Source organism: Hippocampus bargibanti, linkage group LG09, assembly GCF_051943395.1.
Source record: "Hippocampus bargibanti isolate YZ-2025 linkage group LG09, ASM5194339v1, whole genome shotgun sequence".
Classification (NCBI taxonomy): Eukaryota; Metazoa; Chordata; class Actinopteri; order Syngnathiformes; family Syngnathidae; genus Hippocampus; species Hippocampus bargibanti.
The window spans coordinates 21,494,218-21,516,410 of NC_142742.1; the positions used below are offsets into that span (position 1 = coordinate 21,494,218).

Consider the following 22,193-nt stretch of genomic DNA (forward strand, 5'->3'; position numbering starts at 1 on the left):
TCACAAAACACGCCAACCGTCTTTGAATACTCTGCACCTCCTGGTTCGCTTTGTCATTGTTGTTGACAATCTAGGTCATGGAGGGCCATCCAAACTTGGGGTCATCTTCCACCTCATTGCAGCCACTTGACGTTTTTGAGCCATTCTAAGACTTACAAGTGCATCATAGCGTGCTCTATATAAAGCCCTGTGAGATATTCGGTTGGGCCCTGCTCCAAGTGAACAAGGAATTAAGTTCAAATTATAGTTTTTGCTCCATGCTTATGTCACCTCCAGTTAGTTGCCTGACAAAGCATGAAAAGTATCCAGCACAAAATCCTGAAACAAGATCCACAGAGTGGGTGATGTGAAAAATATTACAGCATAATTGTGGTGTGGGCCAAATGCCACTGACTTATGAGCATGATTGCCACAATCTCATTTTGTTATTGTTAATGCACATTAAGTTTCAACAAAATGATAATCGTCACACAGCCCTGAACCTAAACAGTTTGTGTGTGGTTGATGTGTGTGTGTGTGTGCGCGCGCGTGCCCATGTGTGTATGTACGCGGGGGGGGGGGTCAGTGGGACAAGAATTACAACATTTGTTTGATCTGTAAATGAACGATCCCAATTTTCGTGACAACACATGAAAGAAATGAAGGATTTAGTCAACAATAATCATGAGACTTTTACATTATGGTTTCTGGCTCGAATAAAGGAAGCCACTTAAGATAGGCTTTAACCATTCCATTTTTAGATGATTTCAATTCGATGAAATCTGTATGCTGCTAAACAGATTATTCTGCAACAAATCTGCCAGGAGCTAATCACGGCGGATCAAAGCAAACAGGAGCAAATAAACAAATGGAGAAACAAATGGAGAAACAAATGTGTCTTCACTGTGATGTCCGTCGATATTTCTCGCAGGCTGGAAATGACACAGACAATTTTTGCAATGCCCAGTCCAGAAGCATTGACTCAATATGTAAATATATGAACTCCCAAAGGGGGCTGCCAGTCTTAAATTAACTTTTCCAATCAACAATTACTGAAACGTCAACAAAATAATGTTCATTAATTTGTACTGCCTTGTTTAAAAAGTACCAATTACTATTTCCTTTAGTGCAGTGGTTCTGAACCTGGGTCGATGAAAACGTAGGTGTCCGATGGTGGCTCTGATTTGGAGGTTAAGACACATCTGCTTCTACATGTCAATTAGTCATGACACCCCCTGCTTGATCCCATGACATTCCTTGTCCAATCAGTGCTGCAAAATTTAATTCGATCAGTAGTCAACTACTTTGTTGCAGAATAATCAGAATAATCTCACACAGAAATGATTGCAAATATTCCAGCAGCAATTTTAAACGGCTTAATATCTTGAAGCGAGAACGAACATCAGTCAGGTCAATCATTTTAAAGCAACAGCCATAAGCTATGAATGCTAAGCATGAATGGGACTGTCGTGATAATAAGTTGTAAAAACAAACAAACAAACAAACAAACAAACAAACAAACAAACAAAGAAACAAACAACCAACCAACCAACCAACCAAACAAAAAAACCAAAACCAAAAACATAAGTGTATTTTGATGAAATGTGTTTTTATGTCTTGAATTTGTCACAAGTCATACTTTGGTTTTTCACAACTGAAGCATGAAAGGACAACCGACGCCCCCGACCAAGTTGTGTCCATAATTTGTAAAATCACTTATAATGACTTCTACTAAGCGTATTTTACAAAAATTCCACCTCACATAGCCATACTTTACGTTTTAAGTCTCGCGCTGAATATTCAGGAAGTCTTGTTTTCGAGTTGATGACGATGCCTGACCTGACGTCACGTCTGGAACGCCCCTGACCGAGAAAGTGACACACAATGCATTTTGGGTACTTTGCTTGGTCGGAAAACTTCGGAAAAAACATAAATAAACCAATGGTGAATCGTTGTGTGTTGCACCAAGACTACTATTTGATACGAGTTGATACAAATTCCCAGCAGACAAATCAGCCCATTTCCAACGGAGCGTGGGCGCCATTTTGTGCATTTTCCGGGACGCTACATTGGAGTCCTGACGGCTCAATTGATATAGGAGGACTTCTTTAATCCATTGCAACCATCTATGCTTTCCTCTTCAGAACTATTTGAATCATATTCATAACTGGATGAGTAACAAGAAAGCATCTTCTTCGAATCTGAAGCCATTGTTTTGATTCTAGAATCTAGAGCAAGGCACGACATACTGGCGTGACATCACGACAAGGGGGCGGGACCTTCTGAAACTGAAACTTTCTGAGGTCATTTTGAAATAGTTTTAGGACACTTTAAGTCGTTTTTATTGGGGTTTTTCATTTGACTAAAAATATCAGCCTGTGTGTTTTGGGTATTTTAGATGCTATAAAACGTTTTTCTGATGTCAGTTAGGAAACAAAAAAGGGTGTCGGTTGTCCTTTAAAGGACAACCTAAAGGACAACCGACATCACAACCGACATATGCTTTCTTGTTACTCATCCAGTTATGAATATGATTCAAATAGTTCTGAAGAGGAAAGCATACATGTGTAAGGAATTAATCAGCCTGTTTCCACAGGCTGATTAATTCCTTACAGGGAGCTTTGTCACCCTCTTCTGCTTCTTTTTGGTGCAACAAGAAGTTTTCAGACCAAACAAGTATAGCAAAATGCATTGACATGATAGAAGGAATGCTACAATGTGTCCTTTTTTCGATCAGGGGCGTTCCTTCAGTGACGTAACGTGAGGACTCGTCACCAACTCAAAAACAAGACTTCCGGAATATTCAGCGCGAGTCTTAAAACGTAAAATATGTGGTGGAATCTTTTTAAAATACGCTCAGTAAAAGTCACTTGAAGCCATTTTACAAATTATGGACACAACTTGTCCAGAGACGTCGGTTGTCCTCTAAAGGACAACCGACGTCACTTTTTTGTTTCTTAACTGAAATTAGAAAAACTTCTTATATCATCTAAAATACCCAAAACACGCAGTATGATATTTTTATTCAAATGAAAAACACCAATAAAAATGACTTAAGGTGTCCAAAATCTGCAAACAATTGAGCTGTGAATTGTGCATTTTCAGAAAGACCCGTTTGTGACGTCACGCCAAAACGTCTTGCATTGCTTGAGAATCAAAACAATGGCTTCAGATTCGGAGAATATGGTTTCTTGTTACACCTCCAGTTATGAATATGATTCAAATAGTTCTGAAGAGGAAACCATACATGTTTGCAATTGATTAAATAATTTATTCCATGCCATTTTGAGGCCACATTGGGGAGAAACGATCACCAGAAAAGAGGCACAAAACGGCGCCCGCCTGTGGCCACCTCCGTTTCCACAGGCTGATAAATTCCTTATATGGAGCTTGGACACCCTCTTCTGGCGGCCTTTGGGTGCAATGCAAGGTTTTCAGACCAAACAATACAGCAAAATACATTGACGTGATGGAAGGACTGCTACAATGTGTCTTTTTTTTAGGTCAGGGGGCGTTCCTTTAGTGACGTCACGTACAGGCCCGTCACCAACTCAAAAACAAGACTTCCTGAAGATTCAGCGTGAGTCTTAAAACCTAAAATATAGCTACAGTAAAGTCTTGTTATATCGATATTCTAGGGAGTCCGAAAAATATCGATATATCCGACCCTGCGCGCATGTAATTTTCTCCGTGCGTGCATAGAAATAGTATCGTAATAAGCGGGACTATCGATATAACCGATATCGATATAACGAGACTTTGCTGTATATGCGGTGGAATCTTTTTAAAATACGCTGAAGTCATTTGAAGCCATTTTACAAATTATGGACACAACTTGTCCGGAGACGTCGGTTGTCCTTTAAGTGAATGTCCAGGTGAACTGGTTAAGTTTGGTACCTCTGCCAAGCTTGAAAAACAAAGTAATGTAGTTTATTCCATACATTGTAAGAATGAAAATTGTAAAGAGCAGTACATTGGGGAGACTCAACAAATTCTCAAAAAAAGACATTATCAACATCGCAGGCATAATACAAGTGGGCCTCAATCGGCAGTACATTTGCACCTAAAAGCTAGCAACCACTCATTTGACGACAATGAGGTTAAAATTTTTCGCGAAAGAACATGGTTTGATGGTTTGAAAGGGGGGTAAAAGAAGCGATTCTTATAAAACAACAAAATCCTTCGTTAAACCGGTCTGGTGAGGTGAGGTTCAATTTGGATTGTTCATATGATAGCCTGCTTAGGCAAAACAGGTTAGGCAACATTCGTAATGCTGATGAGGTGATACCGGTGGGAGTGGGGGAAATGGGGCAGTCGTTAGTCAGGAATGTAGGAACAATCACTGGGGCCACAGGGAGTGGTCCTCTGCTCCCCCCAACCTGAGAGTAGGGACCTATCATAGCTGTGTCCGGCGCCGCCATGGCTGGACATTAGGGATATATAAATAGGGCCGATACGACCAGTCAGACTTTAGTTCGCTGACAAAGCCTCTTGGATAGGAGGCGAAACGTCCGAAACCTTCAAATTTGTACAGATGACGGCTGAAGAAACCTTCTCATCGATGGATCACTCCTGTACGACTGAGAGCTTACACAGACATCATGCACAAATGTTTGCTTTTTGCACGCCGGCCGGGTTCTTACATTCTAATGCTAATTTCTCGCATTTACAATGTGCTTACTCATTTGGCTGGTATTGTATAAACTGTGACCATAGTTTTAGGGGACAAAAGCAAGCTGCAGTCTTTATTTTCCCTTAAAATGTACCATGTGGCTACAGACTGACCTTCACTCCCCTGATAACATAACACAGAAAAGATTGCATATTCCGAGCAGACATTTTAAACGGCCTAATATCTTGAAGCGAAAACGAACATCGGTCAGGTCAAACATTTTACAGCAACAGGCCATGAGCCATGATTGCTAAGCCTCAACCAAAGTTTTAATCAAAGACAAGTGAGACACAATTCTGCAAGTATTCGAGGTCAAACTGAACACCGAATACTAAGGGATAATTTGGACACGATGGAAGCAATGAAATAATTTAGAAGGGAAATTAACAACTATACAGTGACAGCTTACAGCAAGGCACATGGAAACAGATGACTTAGATGTCTGACTGAGCCTTATAAAGCAATGTATCAACTGAGGATCATTTCTTCAACAACACCCTAAGTATAGCTACATTTGTGCTTCAATCTTGCAGCATGTACATTTTTGAAATTAGTTTTGTTCCAAAGATCAAACCATGGCGACATCTTTAAAAAGTCGCATAATGATATTAAGTCTTGGGCGAAAAATGAAACCCTTCTCACAAGTTTTTGAATTTAATATCAGACACGGATCTCCACAATTAGTCAGTACACACGTAGGAATTATTAATTTATTTTTACATACATTATTCAAATTATTGTGTAATTTAATATGACAACTTTCTTTTATGAATAATTCACGCTTGCAATGTAACAATCATTGCTAAATTGGTTTGTTCACCATGCACATTTGAGGCATATGGCTTCGGTCAGAGACTATGGGATAAAAGCGAGAAGTGAGAAACATTCAGATCTTGCTAGCAGTTAGAAAACTGCAAATTTCCTTGTAATTAAATCATCCATTTGAAACAAATTCAAAAAAGTGGAAGGAAATATAACGGAAAGAAAAAAAACGATTCTGACGAGAATGGTAGAAAAGCAAACCAATAAAAATGCCTACTTGCCTGGCCAGCGCAAAGTGTGCTCTAACTGTGCACATGGGTGACATTTCTTTTTTGCTACTTACTCAGATAGGTGTTGGCATTGCTGTTGGAATGAACACAACTTAATTGCTTCCCAGCCAATGGAAGTGACTCCTCTCATCCCATTTACATGCAGGAAAGCCACCATACTATAGCTGACGTCTATAGAGGAGATTGATGCATGCAAAGTCTGTCCATAAGGACCTGCAAGGAGAGGACGTCTCGCAGACGGTGTCATGATGGCCAGGATGATTACATGTCGCTACTGTCAAGTAGGCACTTGGAGCCCACCTTCCACCTCGTTATTGATGCCAAAACCTCCTCCAGACAAACACCCCCATGTACACCATCTCTCTCCAGTAACCAGAGGTGATTTTATAAATACAATAAAGATGATAAAAATACACCACTAATGTGTTGGATTTTTATTGGATTCATTCACCGTGATTCATCACTGTTGTTGCTTTCCCGCTTTACATTCTCAATCTAATTAAAGTTCTTCTGAATGGCTTCCTTCATTCTAATGTTCTAATCTGTAATTCTGTCTTGCTGTGTCTCGAATACTCACTCCTTGTGCCTTTTTTAGCCGACTGTGTGGGTTTTGGGTTTGGTTGCCTTCAAGCAAACTGGTTTGAATAATTCAGACACCCCAGTTGATCAGCTGAAGTGTCTTCTAATGATAGTGTGATGATTAAAATGTCACTGCAACAGTAAAGCAGAGTCTGCAGAGCTGGGAGCTCCAACACTTTATCAAGCGCAGAAACACACTGGAATACCCCAGATACCTACAGGCGTAATTGCAAGACTTTTTGATGGTTTTCATTGATAGTTTCAATAATTAGAAGTGAACCTAAAAACTTGTTCTGCCAGGCGATCAAAAAAACCAAACATTTTATTGGGGTTGGTAATTAATCTAATTAATTTATTTTTAATCTCATCTAAACTTTATGGAGAAACCCCCAATGTTCACTTTAAATTCATTACATTATTGAGAATGATCAATAAACAAAACAAATTGTGGCGAAATATTTTTGTCACGATCTTGTTGGCGACCAACGTGCGGCGGTGCCGGCCCCGCCGGCACTTGCACAGGTGTTGGTCGTCCTCATCAGTGGCAGTTAAAAGGACACCTGGCACAACCATGCCGTGTCGGGTCATTGTATGTGTTTGCTTCACCCTGTCAGGTTTGTTTCAACTTGGCAGATTTTTACTCATGGTTTTCTTTGATACTTTGTACTTTTCTGTTCGTATGACTTATGACTATGACTATATTTTAGATTTTGTTCCTGCAGACTTTATTTTAACACAATTTGTCAAATACAACCTGCTGCTGCCTCCTGCCTGCTTATTTGGGATCCACAACCATCACTTCGCAAACCGTGACGATTGTATTGTTTTTTTCAGTAGACTCGGACAGATGCAGTCTGAGCCTTTTAATTTCTGCTCTATTTGAGAATATTAAAAGTACTATCTGCTACCCTTGGTTAAGACCACAAGAGGGGATATCACTGTTTTGTTTGTTTTTGAGTGCACCACGATTGGTTGGCAACCAGTTGTATATACAGTGTATGTATATACACTGTATACTGTATATACAGTGTATGTATATACAGTGTATGTATATACAGGTAACATCTGAGTTACGACCGGGTTCCATTCTCACAAAACAGCCGTAAGTCAAACGGTCGTAAATCGAAAAGCATTCAAAATGGCTGACGCGAGGTTTATACGACAGGATAGTATACGATGTCATTCTGTTGTTTTTAAGCAACATTTTCTATTGAATACTATTAGATACCAAAATGTTGACAGTTCCTTTATAAATCTTAGTACTTTTAGTGTCATTTTAATCATTTTATATTTCATATTATCAATCTTTATTACTGTGTCGGCGCACACGCTTTATGTTGACCCAAATATGCATGGCTTCCCACCCATGTGAGCTGTCCAAAAATCACTCTCCCTCCTTAAGGATAAGCCAGAAGAAGTCACCTGTCTCAAAGAGGCTGCGCCGCCGACCGTGAGCCCGATGCGGCGTTTGCATCGCGGCGATCCCATCCGCTAGAGCGCCGACACCCACCGAAGGCGTTGGTGGACACCCCCCTCCTCCCCTGATTGCTTTGAAAGTGAGATGCTGTCATGCTGGGGAGAAAATTGACGTACGGGTTTGTTAAGAAACTGTTATTTTCTATTGTCATTTTGTGCAATGCTGTTCCGGCAAATAAACATCCTACTTGTTCGATATTGTCACGTTCGTATTGACAGCTGGTGGCGGGGCCACGCCTCTGCGCTTCCACCACTTCCTTCTTGAGGACAGCCGGTACGAAAACGGGACGCTGTCAACGTGTATTTGTACTTTGTACTACCCTGGACTTTCTATATCTTTGGTGCTCGGTCCGAGCCCCCCCGCCCACATAAATTAATTCCCCGTCTCACCCCCCACGGGTGGTGTTTGTCCCCCATTTTAGCTCGGGTCCTCTACCAGTGGCCAGGAAGCTTGAGTGTTCTGCGCAGTGTCCGTGCTTTTCCCAGCACTGCGCTTTTCTGGACCGAGATATCCGATGTTGTTCCCGGTATCTGTTGCAACCACTTGTGGAGTTTGGCGGTTACTGCCGACCGCCACAGGCACGACTTTTACCTTTACCTTCCAGGCTCTCTCCAACTCCTCTCTGAGCCCTTGGTATTTCTCGATTTTCTCATGTTCCTTCTTTCTGATGTTTCCATCACTCGGGACCGCTACATCCACGACAACGGCTTTCCTTTGCCTTTTATCTATGATCACAATATCTGGTTGGTTGATCATTACCATCTTGTCAGTCTGTATCTGGAAGTTCCACAGGATCTTTGCTCGGTCATTCTTTACTACCTTGGGAAGTGTTTCCCATTTTGACCTTGGGGTTTCCAGTCCATACTCCGCACAGATGTTTCGATAAACTATGCCAGCCACCTGGTTATGGCGCTCCATGTAGGCTTTCCCTGCCAGCATCTTACACCCTGCAGTTATGTGTTGGATTGTCTCAGGTGCCTCTTTGCACAACCTACACCTTGGGTCTTGCCTGGTGTGGTATATCCGTGGCTCTATGGCTCTGGTCTTCAGGACCTGCTCTTGAGCAGCCAGGATGAGTGCCTCTTTGCTGTCCTTTAAGCCAGCCCTCTCAAACAACTGATATGACTTCTTAAGAGCAGCCAATTCAGTTATGTGGGACATCCCGTGTAGGGGCTTTTGCTCCCATGATTGTCCCTCTTCCAGCACCTCATCCTCTGTTCCCCATTGTCTTAGACAATGTCTGAGTATATCATCCATTGGAGCCTTCTCTTTGATTTATTCATTGAGCTTATATGTTTCATCCTGGACAGTGGCTCTCACACTCACTAATCCCCGGCCTCCTACCTTATGGCTTGTGTACAGTCTCAGCGTGCTGGACTTGGGATGGAACCCTCCATGCATGATGAGGAGTTTTCGGGTCCTAACATCCGTGGTCTGAATCTCTTCCTTTGGCCACCTTATTATTGCCATTGGCCTGTGGTATACCGAGGTACTTGCAGCTGTTTTCAATGTCTGCTATTGTTCCTTCAGGGAGTGAGACCCCTTCAGTGTGAACTACCTTGCCCCTCTTAGTCACCATCCAACTACATTTCCCCAGCCTGCTGTAAATCCTGGTTGTGTGGATCAGAGAGTCTATGTCCCTTTCGCGCTTAGCATACAGCTTTATGTCATCCATGTAGAGGAGGTGACTGATTGTAGCTCCATTTCTGAGGCGGTATCTATCGTCTGTCTTGGCGATTATTTGGCTGAGGGGGTTCAGTCCTATGCAGAACAGCAGTCGGGAGATTGCATCACCTTGGTATATGCCACATTTGATGGATACTTGCGTTATTGGCTTGCCATTGGCTTCAAGTGTGGTTTTCCACATCCTCATCGAGTTTGTAACGAAGGCTCTCAGGGTCATGTTGACCTTATACAACTCCAAGCATTCCGTCATCCATGTGTGTGGCATCGAGTCATATGCTTTCTTGTAATCAATCCAGGCTGTGCACAGACCTGCAGTCTTGTGCGACTGTTCTGTCAACCAGCAGCTGATGTTTGGCACCTCTGGTATCTCTACCAATGCCTTTCTGGGCTTTGTTCATGTATTGATCCATGTGTCCGCTTATCTTAGCCGCAATGATGCCTGACATAAGTTTCCATGTTGTGGAGAGACAGGTTATTGGCCGATAGTTGGGAGGAACTGCACCCTTTGAGGAATCCTTCATGATCAGGATTGTTCGCCCCTTGGTTAGCCATCCTGGGTGATAACCATCCATCAGCAACTGGTTTATTTGTGCTGCTAGGCGCTTGTGGAGTGCTGTGAGTTTCTTTAGCCAGTAGGTGTGGACCATATCCGGGCCTGGTGCCGTCCAGTCTTCCATACCTGAGACTCTTTCTTGTATGTCTGCCGCTGTGATGGTTACTGTGTCCTGTTCAGGGAGGTTGCTGTGCACCTCTTTCAGAGTCACCAGTCATTGTGTTGGACCAGAGTCACCAGCTGTTATGTGCGACCTCCTTCTCCCATATGCCTTTCCAGTATCTTTCAGTTTCCAGCCATGGAGGATCTGCTCTGCTGTTAGAAGCCTGCCACCGAGCGTACACTTTCACAGGTTGTGTTGCAAACAGCCTGTTTATTCTTCCGGTGTCATTTTCTTTCGTGTACTTCTTTAGGTGACTGGACAAGGCCTGGAGCCTTTGTTTAGCAGTTTCGAGTGCAGGTATGGTTATCTGCATGTACCTCTTGGGTATTGGCCTTTTATTCACACCTCTCTGGGTCTCCGACAATTGACATATTTCCGAGCCGCCTTGATCTTAGCCTCCAACCGGCTTTTCCATGGTGGGTAACGAATCTCGTGGCTCTCACGGTTGCTCTTATAGCCAAGCATCTCTGGGATCACTGATGATGAAGCGTATATCAGCTCATTGGTTTCCGTGATCGTTTCGGTCGGGATCGCTTTCAGTGCAGCATTCACAGTTTCCATGAGACTTTCAGGTGGTACTTCACATAGCCATGATCTTATCTCTCAGGTCAGTTGCTGCTTTGCTCAGCATTCCTTGGGGCTGGCTTCCCAATGTCATCATTCATTGGGGCTTGCCTCCCAATTTCTGGTCTAACCTCTTCCTCTGATGTGGCAGCCTGGGGCCCTTCACCTCGGAATTTGTGTTGTACCTCATCAATCTCAAGTTGTGACAGCAATTACCGTTTGTGGATATTGGAACACTGAGCTACTAGTTGTTTCGTGGTGAACCGTGACTGTGGGTTTCGAAGTAGACATTCAGTCCCCATTCTCTGCATGTAACCCCTCTGACTAGGGTTGCTTGAGTAGTAGCATTCCAACAGAGCCATGTTATCGCAGATCGTCCATCGGCACTTTGTTCCAGTAGCCCATTTTTCATCAAGGTGCACTGGTTCCCCAGCACCTGACGCAGACCTTGTTTGGCCGGGCGACATCTGAGCCGGCATGTCATTCGATTTATTGTCTGTCATCATTGTATGAGGTAGGCATTTGGCATCTCCCATATGCCTTATAAACTGAGCAATCCAGCCCCTAAAAAATATATATATATATATATATATATATATATATATATATATATATATATATATATATATATATATATATATATATATATATATATATATATATATATATATACATATGTGTGTGTGTGTGTGTGTGTGTGTGTGTGTGTTAACTCACCAATAACTGTAATTATTGAGAGGATATTTATGTACTCGAAAAAATTAAATGCCGAAAACAAATACTGTGTCAACAGTTTCCTGGGGACAGGCATTTCCAAATGTTTACGATTTGCCCTTTTTCATGCTGGAAACAGTCTAAGGCAGCCATAGGCAAATTACGGCCCGCGGGCCACATTGGGCATTTTAATCCGGCCCGCCGAACTTGTCCAAATTATAGTAAAAACAGTGTCTGAAACAAAAAGTTAGCGGACAACAGGGCCGACAACTCTGAAAAGTTCCCTGCTCGGCCATAAAGCTGCCTGCCCCATTTTTCACAATTTGAAACACAATAAGATGACGAACAGCAAAAAAAAGCAACAAAAAAATTGTCGCAAAGTGTAACGTTTCTTTTTATTTTTTTTATTAAGGATATACCGATGACAAATGCTCCCTTGCTTAATTTACGGTAAATATCCCTTGCTGAAGATTTTGCTCCTGTTCTCCAGTGTGTCTGCAATGCAAGCATTGCGTCAGCTGCTACGAGCAGACTAAGCACCTTTCATAACTCTCAAGTACATTTTACAGTCATGGTATAATGTACGTTTACGTTTTGTAGCGTCTGTGCATCTACTTCGGAAAATGACAAAATAACAACCTTATAACACTCGGGAAAGTTCGAAGCACGAAGCAGGCTTCTGATTGGCTGCCGTTCCGAGTATGCAAATTTCAGCTGCAGGTAGCCTATGTCTGTGTGCTTGGCAACGATACACATATACTGTTTGCGCGTGAAGGTGAGGTCGTCCGTGGCGAGTATGTAGAGCGCACGGTCAGGACAATCCATCCATGATTTTGCGGAGTTTAACACAAGTAGATATGATTGAGCTTGAGTATTTCATTGTGTAATAATATGTTTTGAATGTTGAAAGTGATTCCATTTTTCAAAAGAAATCTTTAACTTTGCACCTTCGATTGAAACTTATTAAAAACAGACGCAATCTTGATAAATCACAGTGTGTATGTTATTTTAATCTATTTCCATTTCCTCCTCCCAGTATCTGTGAAATAGTTTGTAAATGCCATATCTTGCATATTCCTTGAGACAAATGTATGAACTGATAAGGGCTGTTTTTCACATTTCAAAGACAGTTAATAAATTGGGTTGTAGTGTTCTTACTGTGCTATGGGGTTTGCACACACTACATTTAAAGGACAACCGACACCGCCGGACAAGTTGTGTCCATAATTTGTAAAATCGCTTCAAATGACTTCTACTATTTTACAAAGATTCCACCGCATATACCTATATTTTACGTTTTAAGACTTGCGCTGAATATTCCAGAAGTCTTGTTTTTGAGTTGGTGACGAGTCCTGACGTCACGTCACGGAAAGAACGCCGCTGACCGAGAAAGGACACACTGTAGCAGTCCTTTCATCACGTCAATGCATCTTGCGGTATTTTGTTTGGTCTGAAAACTTCATGTTGATCTGTGTTGATGGCGGAATTAGAAGGAAAACACGTGAATAACGAAATAGTGAATCCTTGTGTATTGCACCAAGACAACTATTTGATATTCGCTGACACAAATTCCTAGGAGACAAATCAGCCCATTACCAACGGAACTTTGGCGCCATCTTCTGCATTTTCTAGGTGCTACATTTCTGTCCAGATGCCTCAAAATGACACGGAAGGACTTCTTTAATCGATTGCAAACATTTATGCTTTTCTCTTTCCCATTTGAATCATATTCATAACTGGATGAGTAACAAGAAAGCATGTTCTCCAAATCTGAAGCCATTGTTTTGATTCTCGAGCAAGGCAAGACGTCTTGGCGTGACACCACGAACAAGGGGGCGGGCGGGACCTTCTGAAACTGGCCACTTCCAGGTTCAATTTGAAGTAGTTTTTAGACACTTTAAGTCATTTTTATTGGTGTTTTGCATTTGACTAAAAATATCAGCCCGCGTGTTTTGGGTATTTTAGATGCTATAAAACGTTTTTCTGATGTCAGTTAGGAAACAAAAAGTGGTGTTGGTTGTCTTTTAATGCTTTAGGTTTAGTATATCCGTCCCAAAACTCCCTCCAAATGCTCCTGGCCCAGCCCCTCTGTCAACTTTTAGAACCCATTGTGGCCCGCGAGTCAAAAAGTTTGCCCACCCCTGGTCTAAGGTGTAATCCTTTCTTTCTGTGCTATACCATCCTTTCTAGTAGTATTTTGTAGGTGCATATGAAAAACGAGTGTGCAAAGTCTCACTGCTGTACGATTTATCATTTGGAATGTGAAGGAACTTAATGGGGCTGTTAAGAGAGCCAGGATATTTCATCATCTTAAGCACATGAGATGGGATATTGCATTTCCCCAGGAAAACAATCTTTTATCAAGAGATCAATTTAGATTGAAGAAAGGCTAGCTTGGTCCCACGTTCCACGCTAGTATTGACTCCAGATCATCTGGCATTACCATTTTTGTTGCATGGAACCAATGTCACTTTCAATCCCAAATGTAGATTTGTGATTGGTAAAATGCTACTGTATTACAAACCAGACCTGATGGTCAATATGTATGCCTAAAATTGGGATCCCATTAAAACCATGGGCAAACTTATTTAATTGATATCACATTTAACTGGTGTGATGGACCCGCTACACAATCTCTCCAAAATGGCCAGGCCACTTTTATGGAACAGATGGGGAGTGTTCATCTGTTACAGTATTTGTTGAAGCACAGCATTCTCCTTGTTCTCCCCCACATATCAGTCTTCTGGTAAAATTGAGTATTTTTTTCACTGATCAGAACCTATTACCTTTCATCACTACAGCTAAATACCCAACTGTAATAGATTCAGACCATGCACCAGTGTTATTAGATTGTGAACTTTCTCAGTATAACTCCATACGTAGCCCTTGGAAATTGGATCAGACTCTGCTCACTTATGAGGACCTTTGGAATTTATTAATTGTAAAATCGATGATTTTTTTTTCAGGGGGCTATTATCACATACTCAACTAAAATGTTGAAGAAGGAGAATAGAGCTAAGCAAGAACTCATTCAATCAGTAAGAATTGTAGACACTGTAAATTGATTCTCACCCTCCCTCGAACGATGTAAAGAGAAACTGAATATTCAAACGCAGTAGTCTACCATCAATTGACTACACAAGGTCTCTCCTGCTAAAATCACGAGGATACATGGATGAACACGGTGAAAAAGCAGGCTGGCTTTAGGCACAACTCAAACACCAGTTGGCGTCTGAACAAATCTTCCAAATAAGGAAAACTAATGGTGAAATTCCTCCCATAGAAACAAATGAAACTTTTTTACTCATTTTACACTAACTTATGTCAATCTTAAAGTAAATCTGAAGGTACTGATAAGGGACATTTTTAAATATGAGATCCGTCTCTCTGGAATGACCTGCCATGGAAAATTCGGCAAGCCCCCTCGCTGACCATCATTAAAACCTGCCTCAAAACTCACGTGTACTCAGCATTACTCAGACTTGAAACTGGACAGACTTAGAAAAAAAGAGAACCACAAGCAGGTGGGAGCACAGTTTCTCTCTAATAACTGATTAATATCAGTGTAAAACAGTGACGTGCAGTCAGTGGAGGCAGGTGAGGCAGTGCCTCACATGTCATCATGGAAAGCTGTCATGGAAATATCAAATGAAAAAAATAAATTAAACAGTTAGATGTATTTAGTGATTTGTACTTTAAAGTTCTTGTCCATTTAACTTCACCGTTTTAGGATTTTTTTCAAAATCGCTGAATTTTCACATTTACCATTCAAATACGAAGTAGAGACGAGTGGTGACATCATCGATGACGTCAGTGCCTCACCAGCCATGAACCTCACCGCACGTCACTGGTGTAAAAAATAGTGTCTGCCTGGTGGCCCATGGAGTACAACTTTCAAAACGTCTCAGCAGGGATGGCCGACGACTTCTTCAAGAAAAAAAAAACTTTTTTTTCCGATCAAACGTTTGTTTTATTCAATAAAGCAAAAGCTACAAACAAAACGCAACAAGCGGCATGGACTCCTCTTTCTAAGCAGCTTTAGAAACTGTCAAGTACACTTTACAGTCAAGGTGTAGTCCGAAGCACGAAATAGGCTTCTGATTGGCTGCCGGTGCTTAGTATGCAAATTGACAATTTGCATACTCTGCACCGGCAGCCAATCAGAAGCCTGCTTTGGACTACAACAACAACAACTGGAGCAAAATCTTCAGCAAGGGATATTTACCATCAATTAGGCAAGGTAACATTTGTGGTAGGTGGTTCCTTAATTTTAAAAAAATGTATACTTTGCAACAATGTTTTTTTTTATGGCGATTTGATGCCTTTTTGTGTTTTAAGTTGTGAAAAATGGGGCAGGCAACTTTATGGCTGGGCCGGCAAACTTTCAGAGTTGTCTGCCCGGGTGTCCGCTAACTTTTTGTCATGAGTTTCAGTCACTGTTTCATGTACTTAATTGACCCCATTTCAAGTGTACCCCACATGGTCAATGCTTTGAAGAGATTCGGTACATTTTCTGGGAATAAACTCATTATTGGTCAAAGTGAGTTATTTGCAGTGAATTATTTGGCTGTCTTGCAATTGACTAATTTTTTTTACATTACTTAGTCATTTTTAATTCAAATTTTCAAATATGGAGACCACTTCGACTATCACTAACAGCTTGTGGTAACTGGCCTTAAAGCGCTTCCCAAACTTCTTGTTTCATTGCATTTGAACAAAAGGCATCTTGGCTCTTCCAAATTGTTGTCATTTTTGCTAGCCTCCAAATATTCAGAACATTTTACTCTGGCTCTGGCTTCACGTTCCCAACACAGCCTCATCTCATCTTGAACCCACATCATGCATTTTTATATCACTTCACACCCTTATAACTTTCAATCTCACCCTTTCTGTTTTAGACCACCAATAATCCAGTGGTATTACGCACCCTTAAAATACAGGCTGAGCTGAGAAAGCATTTCAGGCTCAATCATTTTATTCACATGGGCTGATACTGAACCATCTCACTGGACCAAAAGAAACAAATTCAAAAGGTTAAAGACTGCATATCCTGCCTCAAATGTATTATCTGTTTAAAAGATTAGAACAGACTAGAAGAACAAATTGGGAATGATAATGGAGGAAATATAGAACACTGTGCTGCTCCCATTCTGAAGCAAGATCGCTAAAAATATATCAAAATATAAATGCAAAAGGTGATTGCGCCAAACCAGCCCTGCACATGTTTTGGTCCTGCCTAGCACGGACTTCATACAGGTCTATGATCACCCTCTTCACCCCCCACCCTCTCACCCCACCACCACCACACAATCCAAAGTACTTGGCATCGACTTACAACCCACTGCAGCAATTTCTTGAAACTCAGTGTCAGGGTGCTCAGCAAATTTGCTAAACCAGATAAAAACTTTTTAAAAATGCTTTGCTATGACAAAGATGTAATTCATGCAACGGTGGAAGATCATGTGGCGAATAGTCTTTTCTTCTTTTTTTTACATTCTGACCTAGATTAAATTACTTTGAAAAGCCTTGCTTTCCAGCGCCACAGGAAATTGCTCAAATCGGATGATAACCCATATGATTAAAATATGTTGATACTGTCGCAAAGAAAAATTGCTGTCAAAGCTTCGAGTTTTCAGGGAGAGAACTGATTACATATCATGTGTCCCTTGATGTATTGAATGTGTCATTTGAGTCATTGTCACTGCTACGATAGGACAGTGAAGTCTCTTTTGTTGTAGTCCATCCTCTTTGGCATCATTGGGGAGAAGTGCTACTGAACATGACAACACTTAAAGGACAACCGACACCCCTGGACAAGTTGTGTCCATAATTTGTAAAATCACTTCAAATGACTTCTAGTGAGCATATTTTACAAAGATTCCACTGCATATAGCTATATTTTACGTTTTAAGACTCGTGCTGAATATTCAGGAAGTCTTGTTTTCGAGTTGGTGACCATTCCTGACATGATGTCACGTCAGGAACGCCCCTGACCGAGAAAGCGAGACACAATATGTTTTGGGTACTTTGTTTGGTCTGAAAACATTGTGTTGATGGCGAAATTAGAAGTAAAACACATATGTGTGTGTTGCAGCAAGACTACTATTTGATACTAGATGACACAAATCCCCAGCAGACAAATCAGCCCATTTCCAATGGAGCTTGTGCGCCATTTTGTGCATTTTCTGAGAGCTACATTGGAGTCCATACGCCTCAAAATGATACGGAAGGACTTCTTTAATCGATTGCAAACATTTATGCTTTCCTCTTCAGAACTATTTGAATCATATTTATAACTGGATGAGTCACAACAAAGCATCTTCTCCGAATCTGAAGCCATTGTTTTGATTCTAGAGCAAGGGAAGACGTCCTGGCGTGACGTCACAAACAAAGGGGCGGGACCTTTGAAACTCGCCATTTCCGAGGTCATTTTGAAGTAATTTTGGGACACTTTAAGTAATTTTTTATTGGTGTTTTGCATTTCACTAAAAATATCAGCCTGTGTGTTTTGTGTATTTTAGATGCTTGATGGAGAATAATAATTTATCATGTTTAAAAGTGCCGTGCTTTGCTAACCAACTAAACAATGGGCCTACAGTCAAAAGCGCAGATGGCCACAGTCAATCTGAGAGAAACAGACACGGCAAGGTGAACTGTCATCTCCATCAAGATTCTAGAAGGTCCGGCCTTGCACAGAATTTAGGGCTTGAGATACTCCTTTTTCACCGGAGTTATTTACGGCTTAAACATCCTGCACAAGCGCCAGATTACAAACTTATCAGTTCATGGAAAAGACAACCAATTAAAATGTATATGTTTTACTGCTTACATCTGTTGTTGCTCAGAACGCCCAGAGGCGTGGTATGCAAATCAAGAAAACTATGTTTACTAATATCACTGTAATTTACATATACTCTCAATAAATAGCTTGGCAGAGGGGCGCAGAATTCAGACGTATGTCATCTGATGACTGTGTCTCCTGCCGGCAGTGGGGACAATCTTTCTGGTTCTGAGTCTCTGTCCACGGTGTCTGTCTGTCATATCTCTGACAATGCTATAAAAGGTTTTTCTGATGTCAGTTAGGAAACAAAAGAAAATGGTGTCGGTTGTCCTTTAAGGGTCCGCTGAAAGGTGTAAGGTTGTCGTGGATATAAGGGACATGTTTAAAACTAAATGACAAATGTTGTCACTTCAATCAAAATTGTCATTGCTTGGCAAACTGTCCATTTGGCCTCGCCTGGATGGAAATATATGTGAAAAACATGCAATCCTTTGTGCTTTAATAACACAGGAAACACTTACTGTATATGCCAAGTTGATGTTAGGTTTAAATTGGGCCAAGGTATTTTTTTTTTAAGTTGTTTGTACAGGTCTTATTTGTCGTAAGATGTTAAATGCAGAAGTCAAATCAAAAATTGTTGTGAAAATAAGAAAACCTTTAATAGTCCCACAATGGGGAAATTTGCAAGACGGAACGATATGTTTTATGCAAACAAATCTGTGAGTAAACACGCACTGTCAACCGAGTAAACAAAGCAAAAAGGAAAGAATCGTGACATCTGTTTCAAACATGGCATTCCGCTGAAAATTGTGTCGAACAAAACTATTTTGATGGTTTTTAAAAACTGTTACATGTGCCTCCATCATATTTATGGTCACAGGTGCAGAAGGCTGTAGTTGCCGACCTGGAATGAAGAAAAAAAAAGTCACACAATGAACTTGTCATTAATCAGCTGCAGGGCACTGACATTCACATCACTGAGTAGGAACTGAATCTGCATCATTACAGCAAAGTCAGACAAATGTACCAGTACACTACACCCTTGTTCAAACTCCATATTTTGGTGATAGAAAAAAAAAGAAACATTTTCAACTATTGAATTTTTTGCGCCTGTAATGGGCAGCATCTTCACAGCCCCGCTTTGTTCAGCGGAAAGGTCGGTGCTGTTGGACAGTCTGCGGCTGAATGGATGCATGGCTTGAGGAGCCCGCGATGAGAAGAAAGGAGCGTCAGCGCAGAGCACTGATGCATATGTGGAACTGTCGAGGCTTGGAATTGAAGCAGATTTATGTGGTGGAAAGACGCTTTTATCCTCTCATCTTTCATCTAGAATTTCTTCATGTAACAAAGAGGGTACAGAAAGTGCTTAAGAATGAATGACTCTGTGTTTTTGCATTGTCATATTTTCTTTGTGTTGTCATATTATTTGTTATTAAGTTTTTTTTTGTTCTTTTGACTTTAAGACGGCGCCGCGACAGTGGCTGCCTTTCCAGCAGCTCATGTATTTTGTTTTTCTACTTTCATTCCTTTCATCACTTTACTGCTGTGAAATGTAAATTTCTCCACTGCGAGACTAATAAAGGCAAATCCAATCCAATCCAAATAAAATATTTTCAAGGGTTGGGTTCGAATAAGGGGAATTCAAGGGGAAGTTGAAATAAACCACTCAAATATGGTCACTCAAGTTTGTACATCGACTTGCAAGTTAGGTGGCTGCATCAGAATTAACCACACTCGCAAACGTCAGCGGCTGACGAAGCCTCTTGGATAGGAGGTGAAACGTCCGAAACCTTCAAATTTGTACAGATGACGGCTGAATAAACCTTCTCATCGATTACCCTCGGCAGTAACAGTGCAGATGAAAAAAGTACACCTGAGTGAAATGTAGTGCATGCAAATAAACTTGACAGTATCTCATTGGGCCAAATACAACTTGGAGGGAGTTCTTAGTGTGAGAGGCAGCATCTTATTCTCTGGCATCTCACACTGGTGCCTGGAAATTATCTAAAACCAAGCCAGATGTTTAATTTACCGACAATGCATGCCACGACATATCTGCCAGACCTGCTCTGAACACCTCATGAATATTAATGAGCATGTCTGCTTTTGAGATAGAGGGAGCGGGTGCGGGACTGGGTGTGAGGGGAGAGAGAGAGAGACAGAGAGGGAGAGATAAATTGACAAATGAACAAACAGACAAGGAGCTCACTGTGTTTGTGAATAATTGTCTCTTTTGCATGTTCTACGACAAAAGATGTACTGTATTAGGGAATGAGTTTTTGACACAAATCTAAATGTCATCAAACATCGATTGAGCATCTTCGCTTGGTTTATCCTCCTGCTGTCTCTACATACTCTCTGGTTATAAAAAGACAGGAGGGGGGATTCACTTCACACTGCAAGGACCACAAATGTGCTCCAAAGCTGCCTGTCCAAAATGTTCTGGTGTCCCGTAAGCAAGATGAGTGCTAAACTTTTACTCACTTGGACAGAGGATGACTTTGTGCAGCCCATGTAACAATGTTGAACTCACGCAGAAAAGTGGCATAGATAATAAAGGGCAGGCAAAAGTCATGGTGATACAACCGCCAAGCCATAGTCAACTATCTAATGCAGTATGTGTGCCAGTGACGTGCGGTGAGGTTCATGGCTGGTGAGGCACTGACGTCTTCATAGTCAGATTTACAAACATATGAACTCGACAGAGTAGCTTATTCACCATTTGACTGGCAACAGTTAACATGTTTGTTTAAAATGTCATTGTCACATCTCGTCGCCGCCCAGGGTGCGCCCCGCCCCTCCTGTCACCTCCTCCGCTGCTCCATGGAGACGGCCCCTCCCATCATCACGCACCTGGGTTCCCACAGCTGGTTGTCATTCCCCTGATTGTGCCTTCTGACTATATTTACCGATCGCGCAATACCGTCTTTGTCGGAGTATTCTGAAAGCCACCATTACTACTTCCATGCGGTCAGGTCTGCCGTCACCGATCTCTCACTTACCTCTCCCTGCTGTTATTTTTGCATGCGTGCCTCAGTAAAGACTTTTTGTTCACGAGTATCTGTCTCGCCGTGTATTTTGGATCCAACCTCCCCGCTTTCCTTTCGTCACTCGAGCCCTGCCCTCAAGCCTCGAGTGCCGTGACATAATACTCCGACCACCCGCCGGCGAAGACAGATTCCTCGCCGCCCTGACCGTGCAAGCGGAGCGTTCGAGCCAGCTGGCCCGTGCCATCGCGGAAGTCAGCCAAATTACCACCATGCTGGCTAAACGCTTCGAGGCGGCTGAGGCACGCATTTCCGCCCTCACAAACGAGTCTTCCCCGCCCGTGAGTAGGCACGCTCTTCAACTACCGGTCCCCTCACGCTACGCAGGCGAAACCTGGCGCTGCGCTCAGTTTTTAATGCAGTGCACACTTGTGTTTGATCAACATCCATACGCCTGCGTTAGCGATGAGGCGAAGGTAGCCTTCATCACCAGCCTGCTCACGGGAGAAGCCGAGAAATGGGTGCTGGCCATCCGAGAGTCCTGACCGGAGCTGCGCACCTCGTACCCGGACTTCGTCGCCGAGTTACGCCGGGTTTTCCATCATCCGGTGACGGAGTCCGAAGCTGAGGGGAGACTATTGGACTGCGTCCAAGGGGCCCGTTCAGCCGCGGAATACTCCGTCAACTTCCGCATCCGGGCTGCTGGCAGCGGCTACGGCGACTGAGCGCTGAGGGGGGTGTTTCGTCGCGGATTGAACGCCGATCTCAAGGACGAGTTGGCTACTTGCGACGCTGGCACCACCTTCGACGACCTGGTCGCCATAGTCATCGGCCTGGATCACCGCCTTCGGGAGCGACAGAGGGAGCAGCGCGGCCGACGGCCCAGACGGCCCCGAAGCCGGTCCAGATCTCCCACACCCGGCAGCGAGCGCGTGCGGCGCCTGGAGGAATCCCCCGAACCCATGATCATAGGGGGAGGGAACGAC

The 22,193-nt window shown here is 42.4% G+C and overlaps 2 protein-coding genes across 2 annotated transcripts in view; both read right to left on the reverse strand.

Moving 5' to 3' along the window:
* The window catches only part of alk (ALK receptor tyrosine kinase), a 498,990-nt gene that overhangs the window by 123,529 nt on the left and 353,268 nt on the right, over positions 1 to 22,193 (reverse strand). The gene's annotated exons all lie outside the window — the stretch shown is intronic.
* On the reverse strand, positions 8,191 to 9,160 carry LOC148893961 (uncharacterized). The gene is made up of 2 exons (XM_089004011.1): positions 8,357 to 9,160; positions 8,191 to 8,289 (listed from the first exon to the last, which is right to left on the reverse strand). The coding sequence occupies exons 1-2, from the start codon at positions 9,014 to 9,016 to the stop codon at positions 8,191 to 8,193; spliced, it is 759 nt and encodes a 252-aa protein (XP_088860137.1). The 5' UTR covers positions 9,017 to 9,160.